Source organism: Lissotriton helveticus, chromosome 8 (genome assembly GCF_964261635.1).
Source record: "Lissotriton helveticus chromosome 8, aLisHel1.1, whole genome shotgun sequence".
NCBI lineage: Eukaryota > Metazoa > Chordata > Amphibia > Caudata > Salamandridae > Lissotriton > Lissotriton helveticus.
In genome coordinates, this window is record NC_136069.1 from 223,928,445 (window position 1) to 223,954,777 (window position 26,333).

The window sequence follows — 26,333 nt, forward strand, 5'->3', positions numbered from 1 at the left end:
AAACTGATAGAGCGCGCGAGGCCACCCGACCAATAGTTTTCGCCGTTTCCGGCTTCAGGGCCCATATACTTTTCAAATCACCATATACATCGATCAGGTGACTTCACGAGCTCTACCAAGTTGGTGTGTGTGTTCCCTGCTACCAATTTTCGGTGCACCCGACTTACCATCCACCGATGCGGGTGCCTAATGACCACAATGAATCAGGGAGCTAGCTGTTAAAGAAAGGCAGCAAAATACAAACCCAACCAATAACATTCAAATACTGTTTAAATGACCACGGACAACTGGAAGTTTTAAAATGTTTATCTAAAGTTCATTATTTTCTTGCATGAGGTACAATAAAACAAGGCAATCAATAACCAAGATAACGTAAATTATATATGCATAAAGAAATAATGACAGAGTAATCATCAAGGTACTAATAAAATGTAACGAGAAAAGATACTATGCAAGTCAGTATTATCTAAACAGGGATAGCCTAAGTGTGAGTGACTATAGGAGAGCTTATAATGAATAACACGCTTCACTTAAGGTGAAGGGGCCTTTGAACAATCTAGGCAACGAAGTTCTAGACCATATCAGGAAATGACACACTGCTATGCAAAATATAATTTCTAACAAATGAGAAGACATAGGAATAAACTTATGGAAAATATAAATGACTTTCAATAGTTGCAGAAAGGCATGGAAAATATCACATATGCAATGTTGAACTTTATTAAAGCAAAAGTTAGAAATTCAGAAGGTGCAAGAATTTCAAGAGGTTCAGAGCAATATTTACCTAGAAAGGTGTGGAAACCAAACCCTGGCCACGGGTCAGTTAAGGACAGGAAACCCTCAAGGAAGGATACCCCTCAAAGGACAGCAGGTGCAGAATGGACACCCAGGACAGGACAGGATACCCTCGGAATAGGAATCAGGACAGGACCCTCAGGATAGGACAGCAAACCCTCAGGACAGGACCCTCTTCAGGACAGGACCGGAACCCACAGTTCGGAAGCAACGCCTGCGCTCCACCCGCTCTGCAGCTATCGATCAAGACCCCGATTGGGTCAGCGAACTCCCAGCAAAGTGCTTCGCCAGCACTTTAAGGTTCAGTAGAACCTCAGTCTATGGTCAAATTCGGACAGAGTGCTTCGCAGCGCTCTGTATCTTCAGTCACCTATTGAGTGCGTTGGGTCAGTGACAGGTCAGCTAAACCAGACAAGTCGGACGGTTCACTAGGTGAACCCAGGGTAGATATACAGTTTGGGGACAGTGTACCACCCCCCAATGTTGCAAAGTGTCAGAATCCCTCAATTTTGATTGGTCCTAAGGTAGGATTTGGGTAACACACCAATCACAATACACGATTTGAAGCCTTCATTAACATATTTGGGTACCGCCTAGCAGGTTTGGGGTTCTCATGAGAACTGTGCAGGAAATTAACATTGTAACACATGAGGAGCAACATTCGCCGTTCTCGTAGCGCAGAGGTGGCTTTCCCAGGCGCATCTTGACTGTGGCTGCCAGCTGGCTGAGTTCCACTGTCCAAAGTGGCCACTTTTCAATGCTCCCTGGTCATGCGCAGAAGAGACCGTCAATATGGCTCCCAATCAGTTTGGACCCCCATTCCCCGCGGTACATGAAAAGTAAGCGAAAACAAATTAATACATAATAATGTCATTATGAAAACACATCACAGGGTTTGTACTTTTAACTCATCATCAAGAAATAAACTTATTGCATCTAAATGTTAGCTACATTGATACGGGCACAAGAGCAGTGGCACGAGCAGTACCACATGATAAGCACAGCTATGAATTACGCATGCGCATAACTTTCCCTCCACTTCTGCAGACGCGTCAGGACACGTGAGTGTGGCTGACGCATGCGCAGTAACTAAAATACAAGCGGCGGCCATTTTAGAGGACACGGATTAAATTCATTAGAAATACACATAGGCAAGCTTCGGGAACTTTGCCTAAACACAATAAATGTTAGTAAAACATACATTTTGTTACCTTATTACACATAAACGAGGTTCTTGACTTCGGCAAGCCGCAAAATATGCGAAGCTTTGCTTCATCACTACCACTACCACCACCAGTACTACCAGTACCACCACCACCAGTACTACCACCACCAGCACTAACACTACTACAGCCACCAGTACTACCACTACTACAGCCACCAGTACTACCACTACTACAGCCACCAGTACTACCACTACCACCAACACCAGTACTACCACCAGTACTACCAGTACCACCACCACCAGTACTACCACTACCAGTACTACCAGTACCACTACCACCACCACCAGTACCACCACCACCAGTACCACCACCACCAGTACTACCAGTACCACCACCACCAGTACTACCACTACCAGTACCACCACCACCACCAGTACTACCAGTACTACAGCCACCAGTACTACCACTACCACCACCACCAGTACTACCAGTACCACGACCACCAGTACTACCACTACCATTACTACCACCACCAGTACTACCACCACCAGTACCACCACCACCAGTACTACCACTACCAGTACTACAGCCAGCAGTACCACCACCACCACCAATGCTACTGCTACCAGTACCACCACAACCAGTACTACCGCTACCAGTACCACCACCACCAATACTACCAGTACCAGTACCACCACCAATACTACCACTACCAGTACCACCACCACCACCAATACTACCACTACCAGTACCACCACCATCAATACTACCAGTATCACCACCACCAGTACTACCACTACCAGTACCACCACCACCAGTACTACCACTACCAGTACCACCACCACCAGTACTACCACCACCAGTACTACCACTACCAGTACTACCACTACCAGTACTACCACCACCAGTACTACCACTACAAGTACTACCACCACCAGTACTACCACCACCAGTACTACCATTGCCAGTACTACAGCCACCAGTACTACCAGTGCCACCACCACCAGTACAACCACCACCAGTGCGACCACTACCAGTACCACCACCACCAGTACTACCAGTACTACAGCCAGCCAGCAGCCAGCCAGCCAGCAGTACCACCACCACCAATACTACTGCTACCAGTACCACCACCACCACCAGTACTACCAGTACCACCACCACCAGTACTACCACTACCAGTACCACCACCAGTACTACTACCACCACCACCATTACTACCACTACCAGTACTACAGCCAGCAGTACCACCACCAATACTACTGCTACCAGTACCACCACCACCAGTACTACCACTACCACCACCACCAATACTACCACTACCACCACCACCACCAGTACCACCACTACCACTAATACTACCACTACCAGTACCACCACCACCACCAATACTACCACTATCAGTACCACCACCACCAGTACTACCACTACCAGTACCACCACCACCACCAATACTCCCACTACCAGTACCACCACCATCAATACTACCACTACCAGTACCACCACCACCACCAACACTACCAATACTACCACCACCACCAATACTACCAATACCACCACCACCACCAGTACTACCACCACCAGTACCACCACCACCAATACTACCACCACCAATACTACCACCACCACCAATACTACCACTACCAGTACCACCACCACCAGTACTACCACTACCAGTACCACCACCACCAATACTACTACTACCAGTACCACCACCACCAGTACTACCACTACCAGTACCACCACCACCAATACTACCAGTACCACCACCACCACCAATACTACCACTACCAGTACCACCACCTCCAGTACTACCAGTACCACCACCACCAGTACTACCACTACCGGTACCACCACCAGTACTACCACTACCAGTACCACCACCACCAGTACTACCACTACCAGTACCACCACCACCAGTACCACCACCACCAGTACTACCACCACCAGTACTACCACCACCAGTACCACCACCTCCAGTACTACCACTACTACCAGTACCACCACCACCAGGACTACCAGTACCACCAGTACTACCAGTACCACCACCACCAGTACTACCACTACCAGTACCACCACCACCAGTACTACCAGTACTACCACTACTACAGCCACCAGTACTACCACTACCACCACCAGTACTACCACCACCACCAGTACTACCACCACCACCAGTACTACCAGTACTACCACTACCAGTACTACCACTACCAGTACTACCACTACCAGTACTACCAGTACCACCACCACCACCACCAGTACTACCAGTACCACCCCCACCAGTACTACCACTACCGGTACCACCACCAGTACTACCACTACCAGTACCACCACCACCAGTACTACCATTACCAGTACCACAACCACCAGTACCATCACTACCAGTACTACCACCACCAGTACTACCACCACCAGTACCACCACCTCCAGTACTACCACTACTACCACTACCAGTACCAGTACCACCACCACCAGTACTACCAGTACCACCACAACCAGTACTACCAGTACCACCACCACCAGTACTACCACTACCACCACCAGTACTACCAGTACTACCACCACCAGTACTACCACCACCAGCACTAACACTACTACAGCCACCAGTACTACCACTACTACAGCCACCAGTACTACCACTACTACAGCCACCAGTACTACCACTACCACCAACACCAGTACTACCACCAGTACTACCAGTACCACCACCACCAGTACTACCACTACCAGTACTACCAGTACCACTACCACCACCACCAGTACCACCACCACCAGTACCACCACCACCAGTACTACCAGTACCACCACCACCAGTACTACCAGTACCACCACCACCACCAGTACTACCAGTAATACAGCCACCAGTACTACCACTACCACCACCACCAGTACTACCAGTACCACGACCACCAGTACTACCACTACCATTACTACCACCACCAGTACTACCACCACCAGTACCACCACCACCAGTACTACCACTACCAGTACTACAGCCAGCAGTACCACCACCACCAATGCTACTGCTACCAGTACCACCACAACCAGTACTACCGCTACCAGTACCACCACCACCAATACTACCAGTACCAGTACCACCACCAATACTACCACTACCAGTACCACCACCACCACCAATACTACCAGTACCACCACCATCAATACTACCAGTATCACCACCACCAGTACTACCACTACCAGTACCACCACCACCAGTACTACCACTACCAGTACCACCACCACCAGTACTACCACCACCAGTACTACCACCACCAGTACTACCACCACCAGTACTACCACCACCAGTACTACCACCACCAGTACTACCACCACCAGTACTACCACTACAAGTACTACCACCACCAGTACTACCACCACCAGTACTACCATTGCCAGTACTACAGCCACCAGTACTACCAGTGCCACCACCACCAGTACAACCACCACCAGTGCGACCACTACCAGTACCACCACCACCAGTACTACCAGTACTACAGCCAGCAGTACCACCACCACCAATACTACTGCTACCAGTACCACCACCACCACCAGTACTACCAGTACCACCACCACCAGTACTACCACTACCAGTACCACCACCAGTACTACTACCACCACCACCATTACTACCACTACCAGTACTACAGCCAGCAGTACCACCACCAATACTACTGCTACCAGTACCACCACCACCAGTACTACCACTACCAGTACCACCACCACCAATACTACCACTACCACCACCACCAGTACTGACCACTACCGGTACCACCACCAGTACCACCACCACCAGTACTACCAGTACCACCACTACCAGTACCACCACCTCCAGTACTACCACCACCAGTACTACCAGTACCACCACCACCACCATTACTACCACCACCAGTACCACAACCACCAGTACTACAGCCAGCAGTACCACCACCACCAATACTACTGCTACCAGTACCACCACCACCAATTCTAACACTACCAGTACCTCCACCACATATACTACCACTGCCAGTACCACCACCACCAATACTCAGTCAGTCATAAGCTTTTATTCGATACACAGAGATATCTTATAAGCACATACATAATACAATCAATACAGTATAAAAAAAGTTTATGCCATAAGAAGTCAGTAAGAAATATTAGAATGTTTAAGAGTGATAAAAGGATATAAAGTCCATTAATAAATTAGCTAAAACAAGAATTAAACAGCTACTGACAATCTCTTACATCGAATATGCCAAAACTGCTTTAAAAATTTAGCTATTCCACAGACTATTGGGGGGGAAGTGTCCGTGCTTAGGATACGCAAGGCTACTAAATGACTGCGTGTGCCCATGTTACGGCAGAGTGGTTTCAGCCACGAGCTCCTAGGCCTTGCATAATCCGGGCATTCAAATAAAACGTGCACAATAGACTCAATCTTAGTCGGGCAACATGCACAGTTGGGAGAAGTGCGATCCGCTGTTGACCATTTCGATACCAGGGCACCTAACGGGAGGGAACCAACTCTAAATTTAAAGTAAAGAGCACGGTCAAAGGGGAGAGTAATCAAGTCCAAATAAGGTTCGAAGGCCACAGTGTCTTTAATTTGTAAAAAGGTGGCAGTGGACCTGCAGTGATTTGGGCTAGAGATTAGACGCTCAGCAGTCCATTTCCAAAAAAGCGCCTTGACAACTTCTTTTGGAGGGGCTGAGCGAGATGACCAACAATCCCCTAGTCCTATATTCTCCAACAGCTTTTTGGTGTCCTTTAACCATTTTATCTTGGCCCAACCCCCCTGGCTCATTATGTCTCTCAGTGCATCAGCATAGGATTTTAATTCTTCGCACCTCCAAATCCGTGTCCACAACAGGAGCGGGCGAAGCTGGGCCTGATCGTTAATGTTTTTACATCCCGTGTCCATCCTCACAGGTACTGACGGTGTGCTCAGAGGGAGAGCGATGAAGGATTTTAATAGCTTGCTCTCAGCAGTAACTAGGGCATCCAGACGGCAGTGACCCCACAGTTCTGCCCCATACAAGGCTGATGTCGCTACTTTGGCCTTGTAGATGTCAAGTACTGGGGTAAGTGATCTCCTAGTTGAGGCCCTGTATTCCCTCATGAGAGCTCCTCCTACTCTCCTGTGGTTAAGGACCATTTTTTCAATGTGGTTTGCCCAAGTCATCCTGTCCGTAATCCGAATGCCAAGGTAGTCGAATTCGGCTACTTTCTCCAGGGGAATAGAGTTGAGTGTAGGTGGGCGGCCCAATTTTTTAGGTGGGTTAACAACTAGGTATTTGGTTTTGTCCACATTTATTGTTAGCCCTTTTGCAACACAGAACTCCTGGAATCGTGTTAGAAGTTTCTGTAGTCCTTGTGGGGTCTTCGAAATCAGGAGCGTGTCGTCCGCAAAAAGCAGGGTTGGGATGCGAACACCTCCAAGACAGGGGGCGTCAGCTGGTTCTTGTTGAAGGTGTTTTACCACCCCATTCAGATATAACGAGAATAGGGTGGGTGCCAGGACGCAACCCTGTCTTACGCCCCTAGACACTGGTATTTTTTCCGTGAGCTCTCCGTTATTACCCCAACGGACCTGTGCAAAAGTGTGGGCATGAAGGCTTATAAGAAGGGACAAGATGTAAGGTGGTAGCCCCAACTCACAAAGGACCCTCCAGAGCTCTTCCCGGGGAACTAGATCAAAGGCAGTCTTCAAGTCTATAAAGGCTAAGTAAAGACTGCCCTTGCCCAGTTCCACCACCTTCCACCCCAAGAGGGACAACCTAAACACCTGCTCTATAGTCCCCATACCAGCCCGGAAACCTGCCTGAAAGTCTGATAGGATTTTATTCTCCTCCACCCAATGGAGGATCCTACCAAGGATAGCTTTGCCAGCTATCTTTTGGGTGGAGTCTATCAGACTTATTGGGCGATAGTTTCCCGGGGTTTCCCTGCACCCTTTTTTATAAATGGGGACTACCACCGCCCCTTTCCAGGATTCTGGTACTACTCCTCCCCTCATAATATCATTTAGGAGAGCTGCTATGATCCTTCCCCATTCCATTGGGTAAGCCCTCATCAAATCACCCGGAAGGCCATCCGGGCCCGGTGCCTTGCGTGGTGCCACCCAGCCTATTACCCCCTCAATCTCTAAGGGAGTGAAAAGGTCATAGGCATGAGGTTCGATTGCTAGTGTGAGATCCATCCCCACAGACAGTTCCCCGTCTGGTGGGAGGTATAAAGACCCAAAGTGTTTTGCCCAACTTTGAGGCGGGATGCTGCAGGGTCTCATGGCTGCATCGGATTTGGTCCGTTTCCTTATAAGATTCCAAAACACCCCTGAGTCCCTAATTTTGCTAGCCTGGAGTAGGTCCTCCCAGTATTTTTCTTCCCACTCCCTTCTAGCCGAACTAAGGATCTTTTTGTAAGCCTTCCTAGCCTCCTGGATCGTACTTTGGGATTTAGATTTAACTGCCTCAACTAGCTTTGCCTTATGGGTCCTGCAGGCTTGGGTATACCACCCCTCAACAAATTTTTTAGTTCCTGTAATGCCCGGCTTTTTAGAGTACAGGATAAACACATTGGTTAGGGCTTCAATCAGAGAGAGAAATAACCCACTCACTTTACCCACCCCTTCTAGCGAGGATTCCAGAGATGTTACCGCGCGGTTTAGATGGGATTGAATTTCCCCAACCTTCGCCTCGGATAGGACCAGTTTCGCCCATTTAATTCTTCTACCACATGGGGAGACTTCAGATTCATCTAGTGGTACGAGTGCCTCTTTAAAGTTGGCCTTCCTTAGGGGTTGCCACCAATGTTCCATTTCTAGGGAGAGAGGGTTGTGATCGCTTTCTGTCGAAGGGACCACCTGCATGTCCTTCACATAAGGCCATAAGCACACGTCTATTAGGACATAATCCAGCCTAGAGGTGTGCCCTGGTCTGTTGTAGGTATGTGCACCCCCCCTATCCAAGGAAGTCCTCCCGTTCGCTGCCCTTAAATTGAATTCAAGAGTAAGGGAGTATATTTGGAGCGCCACTTCTGTCCACCTTTTAATCGGTGCGATGTCCAGAGCCGGGATCCCCCACCTGGCATCCTCCTCATCCTGGTCGAGGGAAACATCCGAGCCCAAAGGCTCGAACGTGCAGTTCATATCACCAACAACCAGGGTGCGGGTCTTATGGGGGGTGTTGTTTAACAGGGTCTCGAGAAGAGCTATCACAGGAGACTTTCTCCCACCCTTTGTACCCCGAGCATACACATTAAAGATGTTTAGAACAATTCTTCCCCTTTGGTCTATAAGGGTAATATTTTGTATGTCCGGGGAACCTGTGGGATAGTCCACCACTCTACAGTTTAAAGATGCCGCGACCCAAATAAGAAGGCCGCCCGCTGGGCGGCCTCTCCCAGATTCCGAGACCCGCGCGGGAGAGGAGTATGAGGAAAAACCCACCCTATGGACCGGTATCAAGCTCCAGGTTTCCTGGAAAAGGCACAAGGAGTGCTTGTCGACCCATGCAGTAAAATCTGGGAGGGCCAGTTTTCCAGCAATCCCTGCGATGTTCCAGCTGAAAACCTTAAAGACTAGGTCCGTCACAGCTGGATAGTCGCTGGGCGCTTGAAAGCCCCTATCCATAGGGCTCCCCCTATATAACCGAGGAGAGCAGGGATCTTGTGGAGTTGTTATAGGGTCTCCCATTCCACTTACAAGGTTTATTTGGGTGGGTGGTGCTTCTACTTGTTCTGCTCTCCTCACTGATTCCAGTCAGCAGGGGCCAATTGCCCACATTTGTTTCTCCCTATCGCCTCCTACAACCCCGGCCCAGTTTTGGCCCGAATTAAGAGAACTTTCACTTCCTCCATTTGGGCTCACAAGATGCTTAGGGTAAAAATACGAGAGGTCTACCAATTTCACCCCCGGGGCCCCCATATTTTTAATAGGAGTACAAATGGATGGCACCACTCTATAATCTTGGAAGTTTATAATTACACAGTCTCCCTCCAGCATTTTTTTCCCTTGCCCTACCCATCCCACTCTACGGACACTTAAAATAATGCCGTCCATACCCGGGGGGATTGGTTTATTTGCCTTCAGCCAGTGTATACACTTGTTCTTGAGTGATTGATGGTTTTCCAACTGGCCATCCTTTAGGGGAGGCACATTAACCATGACTGCAACAAATGGTTGACAGTCTGGCGGGAGATTAATTGGGGGGGATCCGTCGTGGGGGGATACTGGGGGCCTGTGGGAAGATTGTTGGGGCAGAACATTGTGTTGCAGGCCTGGGGGCTTTCCTAGTCGTTGGGCCGCTGGGTTTACTGCTACCTTCTAATTTTTGTTGGACTTCCTTATTACCCTCAGTTGTCTGTTGCTGTTTTTGAGAAAGAGATTTTGGCTTATTTTTCTCAGGATCTTTATTTGTTGGGAGTCCCTTGTGGCTTGGACCTGGTTTCAGATGGGGAGGAGATTTGGGAGTTGGGATTACTAGATTGTTAAGAGCAGCTTTATTTTGGGTTGTTGGGGGCTCAGGGCCTTTCTGCGCTGATAGATCATTCCCTTTTACACCCACATCCTTATTTACAGTCACTCTAGTAGCTAGTTTGATTGTTGTCTTGAGTGAGTGTAACCCATCCAGAGTTGACTGCTCTAATTTGTCAATCCTCTCCCCTAGACCCTTCACTTGAGTTAGTAACGGTTTCAAGAGGGTATATACCTTCTCCAGAATGTTTTCGACCGCTACCAAGTCAGCTCGCTTTGAGACCTTAGTTGTATGAGGGCCCTTTGGAGAAATCAGTACATCCCCTTCTGTGTCAGTTTCGTTCAGCATAGGGGCACCCCTTGTAATACTTGAATTTGGTACAGGAGACTTCCTTACTCTTTGGTAGAGGGCGGCCTGTCTCACTAGCTTACCCTTCTTACGTTTGCGCGATTTTTACCTACGAGGGGAAACTCCTGCCTAGTATCACGAGTCACAATAGTAGGTGAAGCCCCAACTAGCTTTCCATCTGGTACAACTGTGGTAGGTGCAGGGGAATTTGGGGACTCGGGGTCTCCAGTGATATCACTTAACAGAATAGGTAGTAGTGATACGGAACAATTACTAGGGCCATCATCTTCCAATGTGACTATAGGAAGAAGAGCGGCCTGAGATTCCAACCTATCTATATTTTGCTCAATACCAGTCAGATGGAGGGGTTCTGAGGGAGCACTGACCATACTAGGGGGGGTACCTACTTGAACCCGGGTAATGGCTGGTGTGAGCGACTGGGCGTCTGCCCCCAATAATGAACGACTTGCGGGGAGGTATACTTCAGATAGACGCCGCTCAGAGATAGCGATCTCTTTTTCAATCACCGCCGCTACCCTGGTAATGAAACGGTCCATTGACCCTATCACGGGGCTCGCGGCATTAGATCCCCTTTCGACCTCACCCCTGAGAGGCTTACCAGAGCGTGTAGACATGGTTTGAGCAACAGAAGGGCAACAGGCACCAAGCGTGAGTCGTCGTGGTTGGTAAGAGGAAAGGGACGGGGCCCAGCCCAGCCTCTGTCAGCCCCTGACGGCCACAGACGGCCCGCCCTCTGCCCGGGCTCCGCCCGGCGTCGCCCGCGCGCGTCCGCGACGCGGAGGTCGAGGCTCCGCTTTGTAGCGCCTCCGGGCGCGGGAACAGCGGTGGCAGGAAGTCCGCGCTAAGCCCACTGGGAGCTGTAGTCTCTAGCCGCTCCTGGATGTTGATGGCGGCGAGACTCACAGCGTAGGCAACCCAGGGACTGAGGCAGAGTGCTGGCGTGCTGGCGTATCCACAGGTAGGCAATGGGCGCTGCTCGTGACCCCCGCTCCACCGAGGTCGAGGCTCCGCTTTGTAGCGCCTCTGGGCGCGGGAACAGCGGTGGCAGGAAGTCCGCGCTAAGCCCACTGGGAGCTGTAGTCTCTAGCCGCTCCTGGATGTTGATGGCGGCGAGACTCACAGCGTAGGCAACCCAGGGACTGAGGCAGAGTGCTGGCGTGCTGGCGTATCCACAGGTAGGCAATGGGCGCTGCTCGTGACCCACCACCAATACTACCACTACCAGTATTATCAGTGCCACCAGTACCATCACCACCAGTACTACCACTACCAGTACCACCACCACCAATACTACCTCTACCGGTACCACCACCAATACAACCACCACCAGTACCACCACCACCAGTACTACCACCACCAGTACCACCAGTACTACCACTACCAGTACTACAGCCAGCAGTACCACCGCCACCAAGACTACTGCTACCAGTACCACCACCACCAATTCTACCACTACCAGTACTACCACCACCAGTACTACCACCACATATACTACCACTACTACCACCACCACCAGTACCACCACCACCAATACTAACACTACCAGTAGCACAAGTACCACCAGTACCAGGTCCACCACCAGTACCACCACCACCAGTACTAATACCACCACCAGTACCGCCACTAAAACCACCAGTACAACTACAAGTACCAACACCAGTACTATCACCACCACCAATACTACCGCTTCCAGTACCACCACCCCCAATACTACCACTACCAGTACCACCATCACAAGTACAACCACTACCAGTACCACCACCACATATACTACCACTGCCAGTACCACCACCACCAATTCTACCACTACCAGTACCACCACCACCAGTACCACCACCACATATACTACCACTACCAGTACTACCTCCACCACCAATACTACCAATACCAGTAGCACAAGTACTGACAGTACCACCAGTACCAGGTCCACCACCAGTACCAATACCACCACCACCACCAGTACCACCAGTACCACCAGTACTACCACCACCAGTACCACCACTAAAACCACCAGTACAACTACAAGTACCACCACCAACACCAGTACTACCACCACCACCAATACTACTGCTACCAGTACCACCACCAATACTACCACTACCAGTAACACCACCACCAGTGCCACCACTACCAGTACCACCATCCCAATACTACCACTACCGCCACTACCAATACCACCACCACCACCAATTCTACCACTACCAGTACCACCACCACCAGTACAACCACTACCAGTACCACCACTATCAGTACCACCACCACATATACTACCACTACCAGTACTACCACCACCACCAGTACCACCACCAGTACAACCACCACCAGTACTATCACCACCACCAGTACAACCACCACCAGTACAACCACCACCAGTACAACCACCACCAGTACAACCACCACCAGTATAACCACCACCAGTACCACCACCACCAGTACCACCTCCACCACCAGTACCACCACCACCAGTACTACCAGTATCACCACCACCAATAACACCACCACCACCAGTACTACCAGTACCACAAGTACCACCACCTCTAGATTATATGTAACTCTCACTTCACACTTTGCGTCCGTGTAATTTACAACACTTACACATCTTATTCACTGCACAATGTATCACTACTGTGAAGATGTCGCAGGCCGGACTCTTCCTCTGATATTTACAATCTAACAAGCTGTCTAGAAGGCCCTTTATTGCAATGCAATAAATCTTGCATTTGCAAAAGTTTAGGTATTGTAAATAACAATGCCTTTTGTTTGTTTTAGAACACAAAACATAAATAAAAGGCATTGTCATTTACAATGGTAATGTCTCAAACTCGTTTTCTCCCGGGACCAAAATAAACTATGTCCGAAAAATATCTAATAAGGCTGCCACACCTCAAAGTCTTGGAATTTGTTCTGGGTAGCAGCTGGCATCTACGGCGAGTAGTGGGGTAGGCAAATGGGTCGTGGTTGGGTGCATGCAACATCACACGCTACATGTAAGGTGCAAATAAAATAAATTAAAATAAAAATTCACTTACCTTACGTGCTGCACGACACGTCCTCTTTGCTCCAGTCCGGTGTTCAGCACAGGCCCCAGCAAACTCCCTTAACCTATCCTGGCGCTGTTCTCATGCTGTTAACCAGCATGAGAGAAGCACCAAGATTAGAGGGAGCGGCCTCGCTCAGCACTCCCAAGGGCACTGGATGCCTATGCTTGCTCTCAACCCAACTGTCTTAAGACAGCAGGGTTAGAGAGGTTAAAGTGTGCTTGTCTGGCCGTCACAAGACAGCCGGCCAAAGGGACATGCACATTTTAAACTTAAGTGCACAGGCAGCCCACCACCACTCTATGACCCTGCCACACCGCAGACCCTGTCCTGACACTTGTTCGGGACGGGTTGATGAAAAATAAAATGGTAATAAATTTACTTTATTTTCCATTTTCTTTTCTGGTGGCATTTTATTGGGGGGGGTGAGGCACCTCTGCTCTAATGGATGAGACATCCCTTTCCGTTCCAAGGTTATGATCATCTTAAAATATTCAATATTTATGAAGATCACATTTCTTATGGATAGTTTTTACTATGGTATCTCCGATGTACATATTTCACTTTCCAACATATGACATATTTTTTTTAATCCATTTGCAATAGCATGACAGATTCATAAAACCCTAGAGAGTCTGGTTTGTTGATAATTAACAAAATTATATAAATGCAATATTAAAATAACAAGCATTTGCAATGCAATAGGTCTCGCATTTGCGAGAGTTTAAGATATTGGCATTGTAAATGACAATGCCTTTTATTTATGTTTTAAAAACCAATACATAAATAAAAGGCACTGGCATTTAAAATGCCAATAGCTCAAACTCTCACAACTGCGAGACCTATTGCATTGCAAATGCTTGTTTCTTTCAGTCATGCGTCGAATGGGAATGCCGGAATGCTTCGTGGCCACTGTTACTCTTCTATACACTAAACCCACTGCCCGGTTGCGTCTTAACGGTACTTTGTCTGATCCTTTCCCTCTGTCACGAGGCACTCCTTTTTATTTTAGCCATGGACCCCTTGGCTCGGCAGTTTCAGGAGAACCACCTCCAGCGTGGGTTGCAATTTCGCACTGGCCCTTTGTTGATCTCCATGTACGCGGACGACATGGTATTATACGTTCGACAGCCTCATGATAATTTGTCATAATTGATTCGGGAAATCATACGATTAGGCAATTTTTCTGGGCTCCATATCAATTGGCATAAATCAGTCATTTTTCCGCTCACAGCATGCACTACGCCTTGGTCATTTGAGTTTTCGCTAGAATGGTGCGATGATTCCATTAAATATCTGGGTATTCACATTCATTTAGACACTGCATCGGTGATCCGTCTCAACTATGGCTCCGCTATGGGCACATTGGAATTACAGATCACCCGATGGATCCGCTTACCCCTATCCATGGCGGGTAGAATCGCAATTATTAAAATGATAGTAATGCCTCGCTTTTTGTATTATTTCAATAATATTCCCGTTCCCTTAACCTAGGTATTTTTCACGCAACTCCGCTCTCTTCTGCTTCGCTTGATCTGGGAAGATAAGACACCCCGGGTCAGTTGGAAAGTATTGACCTTGTCACCGGACAGAGGAGGTTTGGGTGTACCAGACTTTTATTTGTATTATTTAGTTGCGCAGTGCGTCTACGCATATGCTTGGTTCCATCCTGACGCACGCAGACCATATTTACGGCCTGAGGCAGATCTGGTTCTCCCGAGGCGGCTCCTTACAATTCTCCCCACTGGCTTCCCTCGTGACCCCCGAGACATCCAGACTGTCTCCACCACATACTGGGCCTGGATTAGATTGCGTAGATTTTTGGGAATAGATCTCTTATATTCCCCGGCCTTATCCCTTCCCAATGCCTCCCTTTTCCCCATTACAGGGGAGGCTTTGGTAGAACACACCTTGGCGAAATTCAACATATGCACCCTCGGAGACTTGTTCCCAGATGGGTATGTATTCTCCTTGTCGGAGGAGGCCCGGTTTAGCGATCGCTCCTTTATGGACACATTCATTCTCACCCGAATTTGCTCAGCTTTGAGGGTGGGTTTTCCCTCCTTTCCTTTGGCCCCTGATGAGACGCCTCCCCTCACTTTGGTGATTCAGAACCCAAATAATGCGCACCTGATTTCCAAATTGTATAAACAGTGTGGGGCACTCATACCAATTGATGAATCTAGGCTCAGGGCCGCTTGGGAGGAGGACCTGGGTGGGTCTATCTCTGATGATCAATGGGCATATTGCTGTAGGACCACAACAGACGTCTCTTTGAACAGTCGTCACAAGTTGCTTCAGTTTAAATTTCTTCGTGGGATGTATTTCACTCCGGCCCGTGCACACAGAATTGACAATTCTCGGCCTCACCACTGTCGGAAATGTCTTGCCCCCTTTGCTTACTTTGCACACCATTCCTGAACTTGTCCCAAAATACACCAGTATTGGCTAGAAATCCACTCCACCTTGGGTGATATATTGTCCATGCCGCTCCTTCCTACACCTTAGATTGCGCTGTTGTGTATGTTGAGAACTTCCCTAAGAAGCTTCGTAAATTAGCGGCGCTCGGCTTCCTGTTAGCCAAAAGGGAGATAGCATTGCTGTGGGGCAGTAGGCGCGCCCCTACTCTTCGCTCCTGGTTAAACAGTTTAGCGTTCTGCAATGTGAATTGCGAAGAATTCAGTACCTTACTCCCCACTTCTTCAAGGCCAACCGATATCTGGGGCCCGTATAGGGCGCCTCTTTTGTGTGTTACTGTCGAGAATCTTCCTCTCTGGGAGGGGAGAGAGCTGTCTTGTTTTATTAATTTTTTAGATTCTGTAACCGCTTGTGCAAAGGAGAAATCAGGTGTGAAACAGTCTTTTGTTGCCCCTTACCCTTTGCGGGCTATAAATAGAGAAATAAATAAAGTTGTAAGGGGGCAATTTTTATGTTTTACCCAAGAAGCTAAGTCTAAGTTGTCCATCCTGAAAAGAAGGAGAGTTAGGCTTAAGGCTCGTTTAAAACGCTCTAAGGAAGACGCCCTCTGGATTCAATTGAGGGAAGCCTCTTTTAACCACCAAACTAAGACCTTTTGGTCCTTAATTGGCAAAGGCTGCGGTACTAGAGCCAGTCCTACGCCCATTGCCATTGAGGAACAGGTGTGGGTTCACTATATTGAGAAGTTGTACAGTAATAATAATTCTCATGGTATTAATGTTGGATTCGATAATGCTGCTGTTACACTTGACTGTCCAACAGAAAAGGAAATTGAATGTGCCATTAAGAACATGCGTTCCTCTGGTGCGATGGGTCCTGATAAAATCCCAATTTTAGTATTAAAAAACCAGAGTGAACTTTGGAGTAAAATACTCTTTCCAGTGTTTAAATTCTGTTTTTTAAGTGGAATAGTCCCCCCCTCCTGGAAAGGAAGCATCATTGTCCCTTTGTATAAAAAAGGGGCAAGAGATCTACCACAAAATTATCGCCAAATTGCCTTGCTTGACGCCATTGGTAAAGTGTTTGCAAAGTGTGTGCTTTCTTTAATTAACGATTGGGTATCTGAACATAATATTCTTCCTCTGGAGCAAACAGGTTTCAGACAAAATCATGGAACCTTAGATAACCTGACCGCATTGCAAGTCATCAATGAAAAATATGTGAAAGTTCGGGGTGGTCAGGTATATGGCGCCTTTATTGACTTCTCCACCGCTTTTGACAAAGTAGATAGAAATTTGTTGTGGAGAAAGTTAGTTACCCTTGGTATGCCTGCTTCCCTTATTAAGTTAATTTGTGCCCTATATTCTGACACTTGGTGCAGAGTTTTACTTGGAGGTGATCGCGGCGTATCCAAATTAATCCCAACATCTAATGGGTTGAAGCAAGGTTGCCTTTTGGCTCCGTTGCTATTTTCATTATATATTGTTGATTTACCCATCACTCTTTCTGCCTGCGCCGGTATTGCCCCATCTTTGGGGGGTGTTCCAATTGCATGCCTTATGTATGCAGACGACATCCTAATTTTGGACCTCACCCCAAAGGGCTTAAACAATCGGTTGCATGCACTTTTTGAATACGCAGAAAGTCATTTTTTATCAATAAATACGGCAAAAAGCAAGGTGATTTGTTTTTCTGGTAGAAAGAAGCCTAAATGTTCTAACTTTTCATGGGTTGTGGGGGGGGAAAAACTAGAATGTGTGAAATCTTATACCTTTTTAGGTAAAATTGTCACTCACAATCTAAGTGACAAATCACACACAGATAATAATTCCCGGAAGGCTATTTCTCAGGGAAAGAGCTTAGTTTCCCTATATAAAGCAACAGGTAGAAGGCATTTCTCTATTCTCTTAGATGTTTTTAGAGCGAAAGTTCCAGCCTCCCTGTTATATGGAATTGAATTAGTTGATCAAAAAAAATGGAGTTTTCTAAACTCTGCAGAAGGAAAAATTCTTCGGAGTTTAATGTCTGTAGGCACTGCAAACTCAACTGCTTCCTTGCGACAGGAATTGGGTTTACGTAGCAGCAGGGTTCAAGGTCTTGCTAGTATTATACGCTGGGTAGTAGCTTTATCTAAAGGTGAACCCAATACCTTAAGAGACCTTATAAAAAATGAATTACTAGGATCGTTTAATGACTTCTCATCAATTGTAAAAAACTTTAGATTTGCTGTGTTACAATTGAAATTGGATGAGGAGACTTTATTTTTACTCTCCTCTCATCAATTAAAAACAGTTTTGAAGTCAGCCTCGTGGGAATTGGGGTTTTGCCTGGATAGAGACTTCTGTCTAGCGAAAAAAGGTTGTACGCCTGTTATTGAATCTTATACCCCGCGGAAAGCACAACCATATATGTACTGGAACATCGCCCATGGCGTGAGACGCCTGGTGTACTTATTAAGACATAATTTGCTTCCGCTAAAAGTTTTACAAGCCAGCTGGTTTGGTTGTTCGGCACGCTGTGATCTTTGCCAATTACATGATCAGGATCTAGATCACGTGATGTTCATCTGCCCTACACTGATGCCTTGCAGGCGTAGATGGTTAAGATCAATCTGCCTACAACTTAACATATTATCAGCATCTTCGTTTAAGGCAGCCTTGATTAACCCTCCTAATGAAATGTTTGTTTTTAAACTGTACAACTTTTTAAAATGTTTTTTGGACCTGTATTAAGATATCTCATGTGATTGTGATGAAAATATCTTCTGTTTCTTTTCTTTTTAAGTATTTGTGCTTTGTATGTATATGTTGTTTTATGTGGACCTCATAAAGAGTTCCTTATCATAATAAATAAACTTTGGTAAACTTTGGGGCCCGTATAGAGACTATATCTCCCGGCACCAATTAGCCCATGATTCTCAGTTACTGTCCGGCATCACCCCTACCAGAGTGGGATAGTTCCCCACAGACTCTGGAATGGAACAACAGGGAAATGATGACGTTACATCTGTTTGGCTTTTGGTCTCTGCTTTCGATAGTATCTATTGTTTGCAGTTTTGACACGAGGTTGATTTTTCATTAAGTATAGTATAGATTGTTGTTGAAAGTACTTATGTATCACATTGTCCTTTTTTGTCCTCATGATTTGTGTTCATATTTTATTGATATGTTTTTCAGACTCTTCGTAAATGTCATTTGATGTTCCCATATTGCAATTTCATTGTTTTTCTTTTTCTTTGTCTTCATGCAAAATGGAAAATAAAGTTTATAAAAAAAAGTATTATAAAGACATACAGCCCACCGAGGAACAAAGGTGTGGAAATCTTCAGCGCTCGCATCACAATATGACTTTCAAAAGAACTGGCCCGGGAAACAAGGTTTTAGTAAAATAAACCGATTCTTGTAAAAAAAAAGTCCTTTTCAAGTTGGGCAAACCATAACCCTCCCAGCGTTCTGTGCTTCACCTCACCCCTCTAAGAAGGAGGAGTAGAGAGGACATTGCTTGGATCCGAAAAGCTCTTATTCTACATAGATAGTACCAGACATTGGGTTGGCAATTAGCTCTTTGTTATATTCACAGGAGCAAAGAAGGGCATGGCAGTGCATAAAAGAACCATTTCTTGAGGGATCACCCCTCCATTAATATCTGGTATGCTTTTGCTAAAAAGCAGCCTCCTGAAGGCTTACTTGTTCATTCCACCACAACTAAGACTGCTACCACTGTGTTGGCACATGGAGTTCCTATTCTGGACGTTTGCCAGGCTGCAACGTGAGTGTCTTTGCATACGATAACAAAGCACTACTCTTTAGACGGCCAGATGGGCATTTTGCCCGCTCAGTACTGTAGAACATCTGGGATTAAGCCAGTTCTGACCCACCACCTGGTAGGTATTGCTTTAGTATCTAATCATAAGGTGAGGAATCTGTGGTTAGTCGTCTCTATCAGAAGAACAAGTGTTTTGCCTTTGGTAACGTTCTTTTTGGTAGAGACTCTATTTAACTGCAGATTCCTCACTGACCCTCACATCCCCCTATTTTGTGACCTGGCTATTTTTCCACCAAAAAGGTCCCAAGTTTGATTTCTGTTCCCTGGTCACAACCAATCGGAGTCAGCTCTGCATCTGTGGGTGCAGACACAGATGATGTCAGTGTGCACGGATGGTGCCTATATAGGCCCTCTCCCATCATTGCTGGCACAGAAAGACGTTGATGCAGAGCCGCCGGCCCCACCTTCAGGTGTGCAGTGGTACTGTTTACAATTTTTCTGATCTACTCTGATGCCTGGGGGAAGTAGTCACAAGGTGAGGACTTCGCAGTAAGATAGTCTCAACCAGAAAGAGCGTTAAGAGTTGTTACTTGTTCTTCCTGTACAGTTATGACAAAAGGTGGTCAGCGGTGCATCTGGCGAATGAGATTCTCATTAATGGGTGCCCACCCGTACCTGGAGAGACTTCTCCTTATGCTTTGCTTTAAATATTATAGTCTAATCCCCTTGTTCTAATCCTGCTATCTTTATAAATGTATCTTGATAATGCTCTACCCTGTTGACTTTCAACTACTTTATGCCATTATTTTACTAGACATCCATGATTATCATGGTTATATAAGGTGAACTATAAAAGTTTGTTGAACCCTGTTTTTGATTGTGTAATTGACTTTTGTATGGTGGCCATAGATGTCCAGGTCTGGACAAACCACTCCATTCAGAATTCCCAGGTAACTCAGTGGGGAGATACCAGGGCCAGAACTGATTATGGGGTATATCTCTTCATGAATTAATTAAGTCCATAAGTTCAGTTCACTGGAATGGGGACTTACCTGCCAGACCCAGAAGTATTGGGAACTTCTACACACATTCTCCCTTATTCCGGAGAGTTTAATTAATGTATTCACTACCTACTCTGAGCAAGTGATACATCTCTATAGAGGCATCTGTGTGGGTCAAGGGCTATTGGCAGGGAAGGTGCCTGGTAAGTGTGGGAGCCGTGGTCTCTCTTTGAAGCATTGCCTGCTCCTCCTGGAGTGATGGAGGGGGCAGGTGGGGTCTGGGATGTGTTTCTGCATGCAGCCTCTGCCCCTTTCCCCATGCCACGGATGTTCTGGTAAACCGGGTGTTGTGTTTCCGGACACTGTAATTTCGGGGTCAGAAACACTAGACCTCTCTGAGTTGCCCGGAAGGGTTTCTTCCAGACTCCACCCTCCCTAAGGGAGTAGGGGCTATACCTCTCCAGTCATCTTTTAATACGGCCTATATCTGTTGTGTTTTGTTTCAGTTTGGACAATATGTTTATCTGTAATTAATGAGGCTTACAAATAGAAACAAGTAAACTGATTGTCTAATCTTAAATTCATACCAAACTGAAATATATTAGAGCTGTAAACAAAAATCTGGTTTGCTTTTGAAATTTGTTTGAGGTAACGCAGACGCTCTTTGTGTACAAAAGAGAAAATAGTTCTCTCTGCATTCTCAATGGAAGGGGAATTTTGGCACTTGCTTACAATTTAAAATGGGCGAACCAATTTAATCTTTTGTGCTTCAGGGAACTGAAAAACAGAACTAATTATTTACATTCTGTGGGATTGTTATTTTTCAAAGTTGAAAACAGAAAAGGGAAATTTAAGGTAGAAAATCGGTGTTAGTGGCTATGTAATGTGTACATGTATTCTCACTTATAAATGGTGCTATATTTTCCCTCGCAGAAGGATAGGTTCACAATTTCACAACCTGATAAAGAGAATCAGATTTGCATTTTGCCGGAGTCCTCGACCCAAGATGAGAGTCCTGGCACAGATACACCTTTAACTCAGGAGTTTGCAGGTAAACCTTTCATTCAAAATGTGATGGTAAACAAATTGCTATCAGGAGCTAAATAGGAACCTCCACGTCCTCTATTTACAATAGGATATTTTCTCTGCTTATTTACTTTGTCTTGTTTTAGTTCTTGTTATTCCTCTCTGAAATCCAGAACCTTGAGTTGTGTGCCACTCCTAAATGAGTCGGTGTATAAGCAAGCTCGTTCTACTGATTTGTACTTAAAACAGAAATAGTTCATTATGGTTTGTAAGGCATTGTAGTAGCAGTACTATTAAAATTTTAAACTTGTGGTCTCTCACAGTCTTTTTGCATACAAAAGGGAAGCAGTACTTAGGTTGTTCATCTTAAAAATGTAAGCCCTATTGATATAAAGATGGTACCTTTCTAGCTCCAAAGTTATTAGGCTCAAGTTTAATGTCCGTACCTATTAGTCTATTGCCACATTAGAAGCAAATACTGCTAAAGAAAAAGGAGTCAGTGATATGATTAAGAATAGGGGAATAAATGAATGATCAACTTGTAAAGGGCAAACAAATGCCCAAGGGCATGAAGGTGCTGAAAACGGAACCCCGGTTAGAGCGAGGGAAGTATCAACCCTCTAAAGAAATTTAGGAACAAGTACTCTTGTTGAATAGGTGCCTCAGAACGTGCGCAAACTAGAAGGCATGTTGGGGCAGTGCTTGCATATTACTGCATTTTGCTGAATCTCTGGCATGGATCTTGCTTCAGGACGAGTCATGTTTTAAACATTTCCGACAAATGACAAAGTCCCATTTTGAATTGGGACATAAGAAAATTGTCAACCATGAATTTCCAAAGGTCCAGTGGGACCAACCTGCTTTAAGTATTCGGTCTTCAGGGTCCACAGCGGCTGCTACAATTTCACTAGCAGCCATCGAAAGGAGGATATTTCATCTCAAAAAGTGACAAAGTCCTTTTCTGCGTTTGAGATTTTGAAACGTTTCCCAAAAATTGTTTTGAGTTCCAGCCTTTCTAAGGGACCAATCCACTTGTATCCAACTAGGGCAACATCACAGTTGGCCTCCAATCATGCCTGGGTCCCAGTCTACATCTTAATCATTTCACATCTTAATCATTTCTCTGGTTCTCCTTATTGGATTTTTGATGCTTTGATTTAATTTTACTCAACAATGTTTTCGTTATATTGCAATTGGTTGTGGAATTTTTTGTTTTGTGTGACATTTGTTATTGTATTGTATTGTAATTATATAGCGCTTACTACTCCTGACGAGGCGTCGAAGCGCTTTTTCGGCGGGTAGCACGCTACTCCGGGACCAACAGAGGATTAGTGTTGAATTAGTATAGTGAAACATGCAAGTACATTTTAAGTGGTGGATAGGTTAGTCAGTTATTTGGATTTGGAATGATAGCAGAAGGATAGAGTAGGACAAAGGCTAGTATTTATTTATCGCTGGCTTGTTGACGCACGCTATTCAGGGAGCCTATAAAGGAATAGTGGTGAATTAATATGGTGAAATATGAGGTAAATTCAGTGGTGGATATTAGTCTGTTACTTGGAGTGAGAAGGATAGCGGATGGATAAAAGGGGAAGAAAGATTTGCATTCATATAGCACTTGTTACCCCTGATGGGTGTTGAAGCGCTTTTTTGGCGAGTAGCATGCCACTCCGGAACCCATAAAGGATTAGTGTTGAAAATTAGTATAGTATAAATATGAAGTAATTTGAGTAGTAGATATGTTATTCAGTTATTTGGGCAGTATATTAGTATAGTTGAATATGGAACATGGAATTTGAGAAGTGAACATGTTAGTCTGTTAATTTTGATAGAAAAAAGGAAAGTGGAGGGATACAAGAGTGAAGGATTTTTATTTTTATTTTTTTGTGAAAAAGGGCAGCATTTCTGGCCCTAGTCCCGAACAGGCCCAAACAGGCAACTACCCTTGTGTGTGATATGTTTTGCTTTTGAGGAGTAGTGAAAAAGGGTGCTGATGTATATGTTTTATGCAATGGATTTGGTTGTGTAGTATTGTTTGTGAGAGGAGGTTGTGACGTAGAGGGGGTGGTGATGTGTTTATGAGTAGAGTGTATGTTGTATGTAGGAGGGAATGAAGTAGAGGTGAGAGTGTTTATCTTAGACTGGTTTGTTTCAAGAGTTACAAAGTGTGGTGGTGTGCAGTGTGTGTTTTGTGTGTTTTAGTGTTATTATGGTAGAAGGGAGAGGAAGGTGTTTGTTGGACAACTGATGGAAGGATGATTATATGTTTGTTAGTAATAAAAGGTGGTCTGTTAGGTGTAACTACAGCAGGGAGAGTGTGTCTGAATGGGATGTAGATATGTATGGTGTTGATTGGCATTGTGTTAGTGATGAGTGTATTGGTTAGTGGTATAGGACAGAGTTGTGTACTGTTTGTAGGTGATGGTGGATATGTGTGGTAGTTGGGATAGTAGGGTGTGTAGATGTGATTTGGTTGGGTTTGTAGTGCATGTTGGTACATTAATCTGTGCATAGTGTTGTGCTTGGTGTACATTTGGTGTGAGTGTGTTGCTCTGTTTGTGGATTTGAATGGTGTGGGCTGGGTATTGCTAAATGAGAAAAAGGGCAGCATTTCTGGCCCTAGTCCCGACCAGTCTCGAAAAGGCTCAAACAGGCAGCAGCCCTTGTCCTCTCTGCCCTTAACAGGCCCAAACAGGCAACTACCCTTGTCCTCTACACCCTTAGCCTCGCGCCCGGGCTGAGACGCCCTAAGCCTGGCTTTTTTTAGCCCTAGTAATCAGGTGACCCCTTCAGCCAATGGGAGCCCTAACACTATCCAATCACAACACTAGCCCTAGCATCTAGAACCAATAGGAGACCAGGACCTTGCAGCCAATCTTAACCCTAGTCCAAGCACCCAATCAGTTCAAAAAACCTTATCTCTACGTCCAATAAAGGCCTTAGCCCTACCACTAGTCCCAACCCAAGTCAAAGCAGCCACTGGTACAGGTAGTCCTAGTCCCTACTTCCAATAGAAAGCCTAACCCTACTCTTAGTCCCACAACTGGTCCAACAACCAATCACACCAGAGGCCCTAATCACTACTTCCAATTAAAGCTCTAACCCTAGCCCTAGTCCCACCCTACTCCCAACAACCAATAACATAGCAAGCCCTAGTCCCTACTTCCAATAGAAATCCTAACCCTATCCCTAGCCCCAACCCTGCAATGATTGTTTCACAGACCGAGAAACCAATCAGAACCCTCAAATACCCAACCAATGAGGACATTAACCCTAACCCAATAGAAACACCAAATACAACCACCAATCAGTGTACACATGTGCCAACCACTAGCACACCATATAAGGTCCCAGCAACCTCAGACAAGGTTTTCTGGCCAGGGAGTTGGAAGCTGCTTGCTCCTGTTCAGAATCTCCTAGGAGACAGACAGGCACAATCCACAACTTTGGACTTCAGCAGGTAAAGGCTTCACTAACTCGAAATCTAACAATACTGATTGAATAAAGCTTTACTCCCCCTGCTGGCCAAAAAACGAAGTGCACAGGCCCCAGTAAATACAGTTTCAACAGCTCACAGAAGCACCCTCTGATGTAGAAAATCCCTGTTGCTGGGGGGGGGGGGGAGCAGGGGGGCTGGCCTCACTGGCTTGTGAACACAAAATGGAGGCTGGGGGTGCACTGTTTGAACACACAGGCCTAAGCACAGAGCAAAGGAGAAATTTGGAGGGAAAACAGATTTGTCACCAAGGAATGAGAGGGACGGGAAACATCATTTACCACGAAGGCATTACCACTACTCACGTTTACCACGTGACACTTACCACGCAGGGTGCCTTCCACGCAGGGTACCTTCCACGACGTCTTTACCACGGGCTAGGGGGGAGACGTGGTATTCCTTCAGGTCGATCTGCGTGGGCATGGGGGGGCAGAGGGAGGGGGGGGGCTCGGAGGGGGGCTGGGGGGGGTCTCCCCCCCCAAAAATAACAAGCAGGTTACTTTAACAAAAAAACGAACATAAATTTAAAAGAAAGAGGAAAGAGCCTCCCCCAAAGACGTGCCGTGTACGTCAAAAAAGCAGTTCTTTTTTTATTTTGGTATACGTGTTTTGACGCTTGTTTCAAAGGAGGATGGAAGTAAGGGCTCGTGGAGAAAGACGTGAAGGTAAGACGTTGCAACGCGTAGTAAAATGCTACGTTGTAAATACCAGCGTGGTAAAGCCACTTGCGAGGTAAAATTCGCGTGGTAAAGCCATGCGTGGTAACTGAAATCGTGGTATAATCATATATTCGAGAGGGACAG

At 46.2% G+C, this 26,333-nt stretch overlaps 1 protein-coding gene across 4 annotated transcripts in view; it reads left to right on the top strand.

Moving 5' to 3' along the window:
- The window catches only part of CEP295 (centrosomal protein 295), a 627,693-nt gene that overhangs the window by 547,346 nt on the left and 54,014 nt on the right, over positions 1 to 26,333 (top strand). For all 4 annotated transcript variants that reach the window (XM_078656965.1, XM_078656962.1, XM_078656963.1 and 1 more), the window contains one exon: positions 21,942 to 22,059. In XM_078656965.1, coding sequence (XP_078513091.1) covers positions 21,942 to 22,059 — 118 coding nt within the window. The remainder of the gene's footprint in view (positions 1 to 21,941; positions 22,060 to 26,333) is intronic.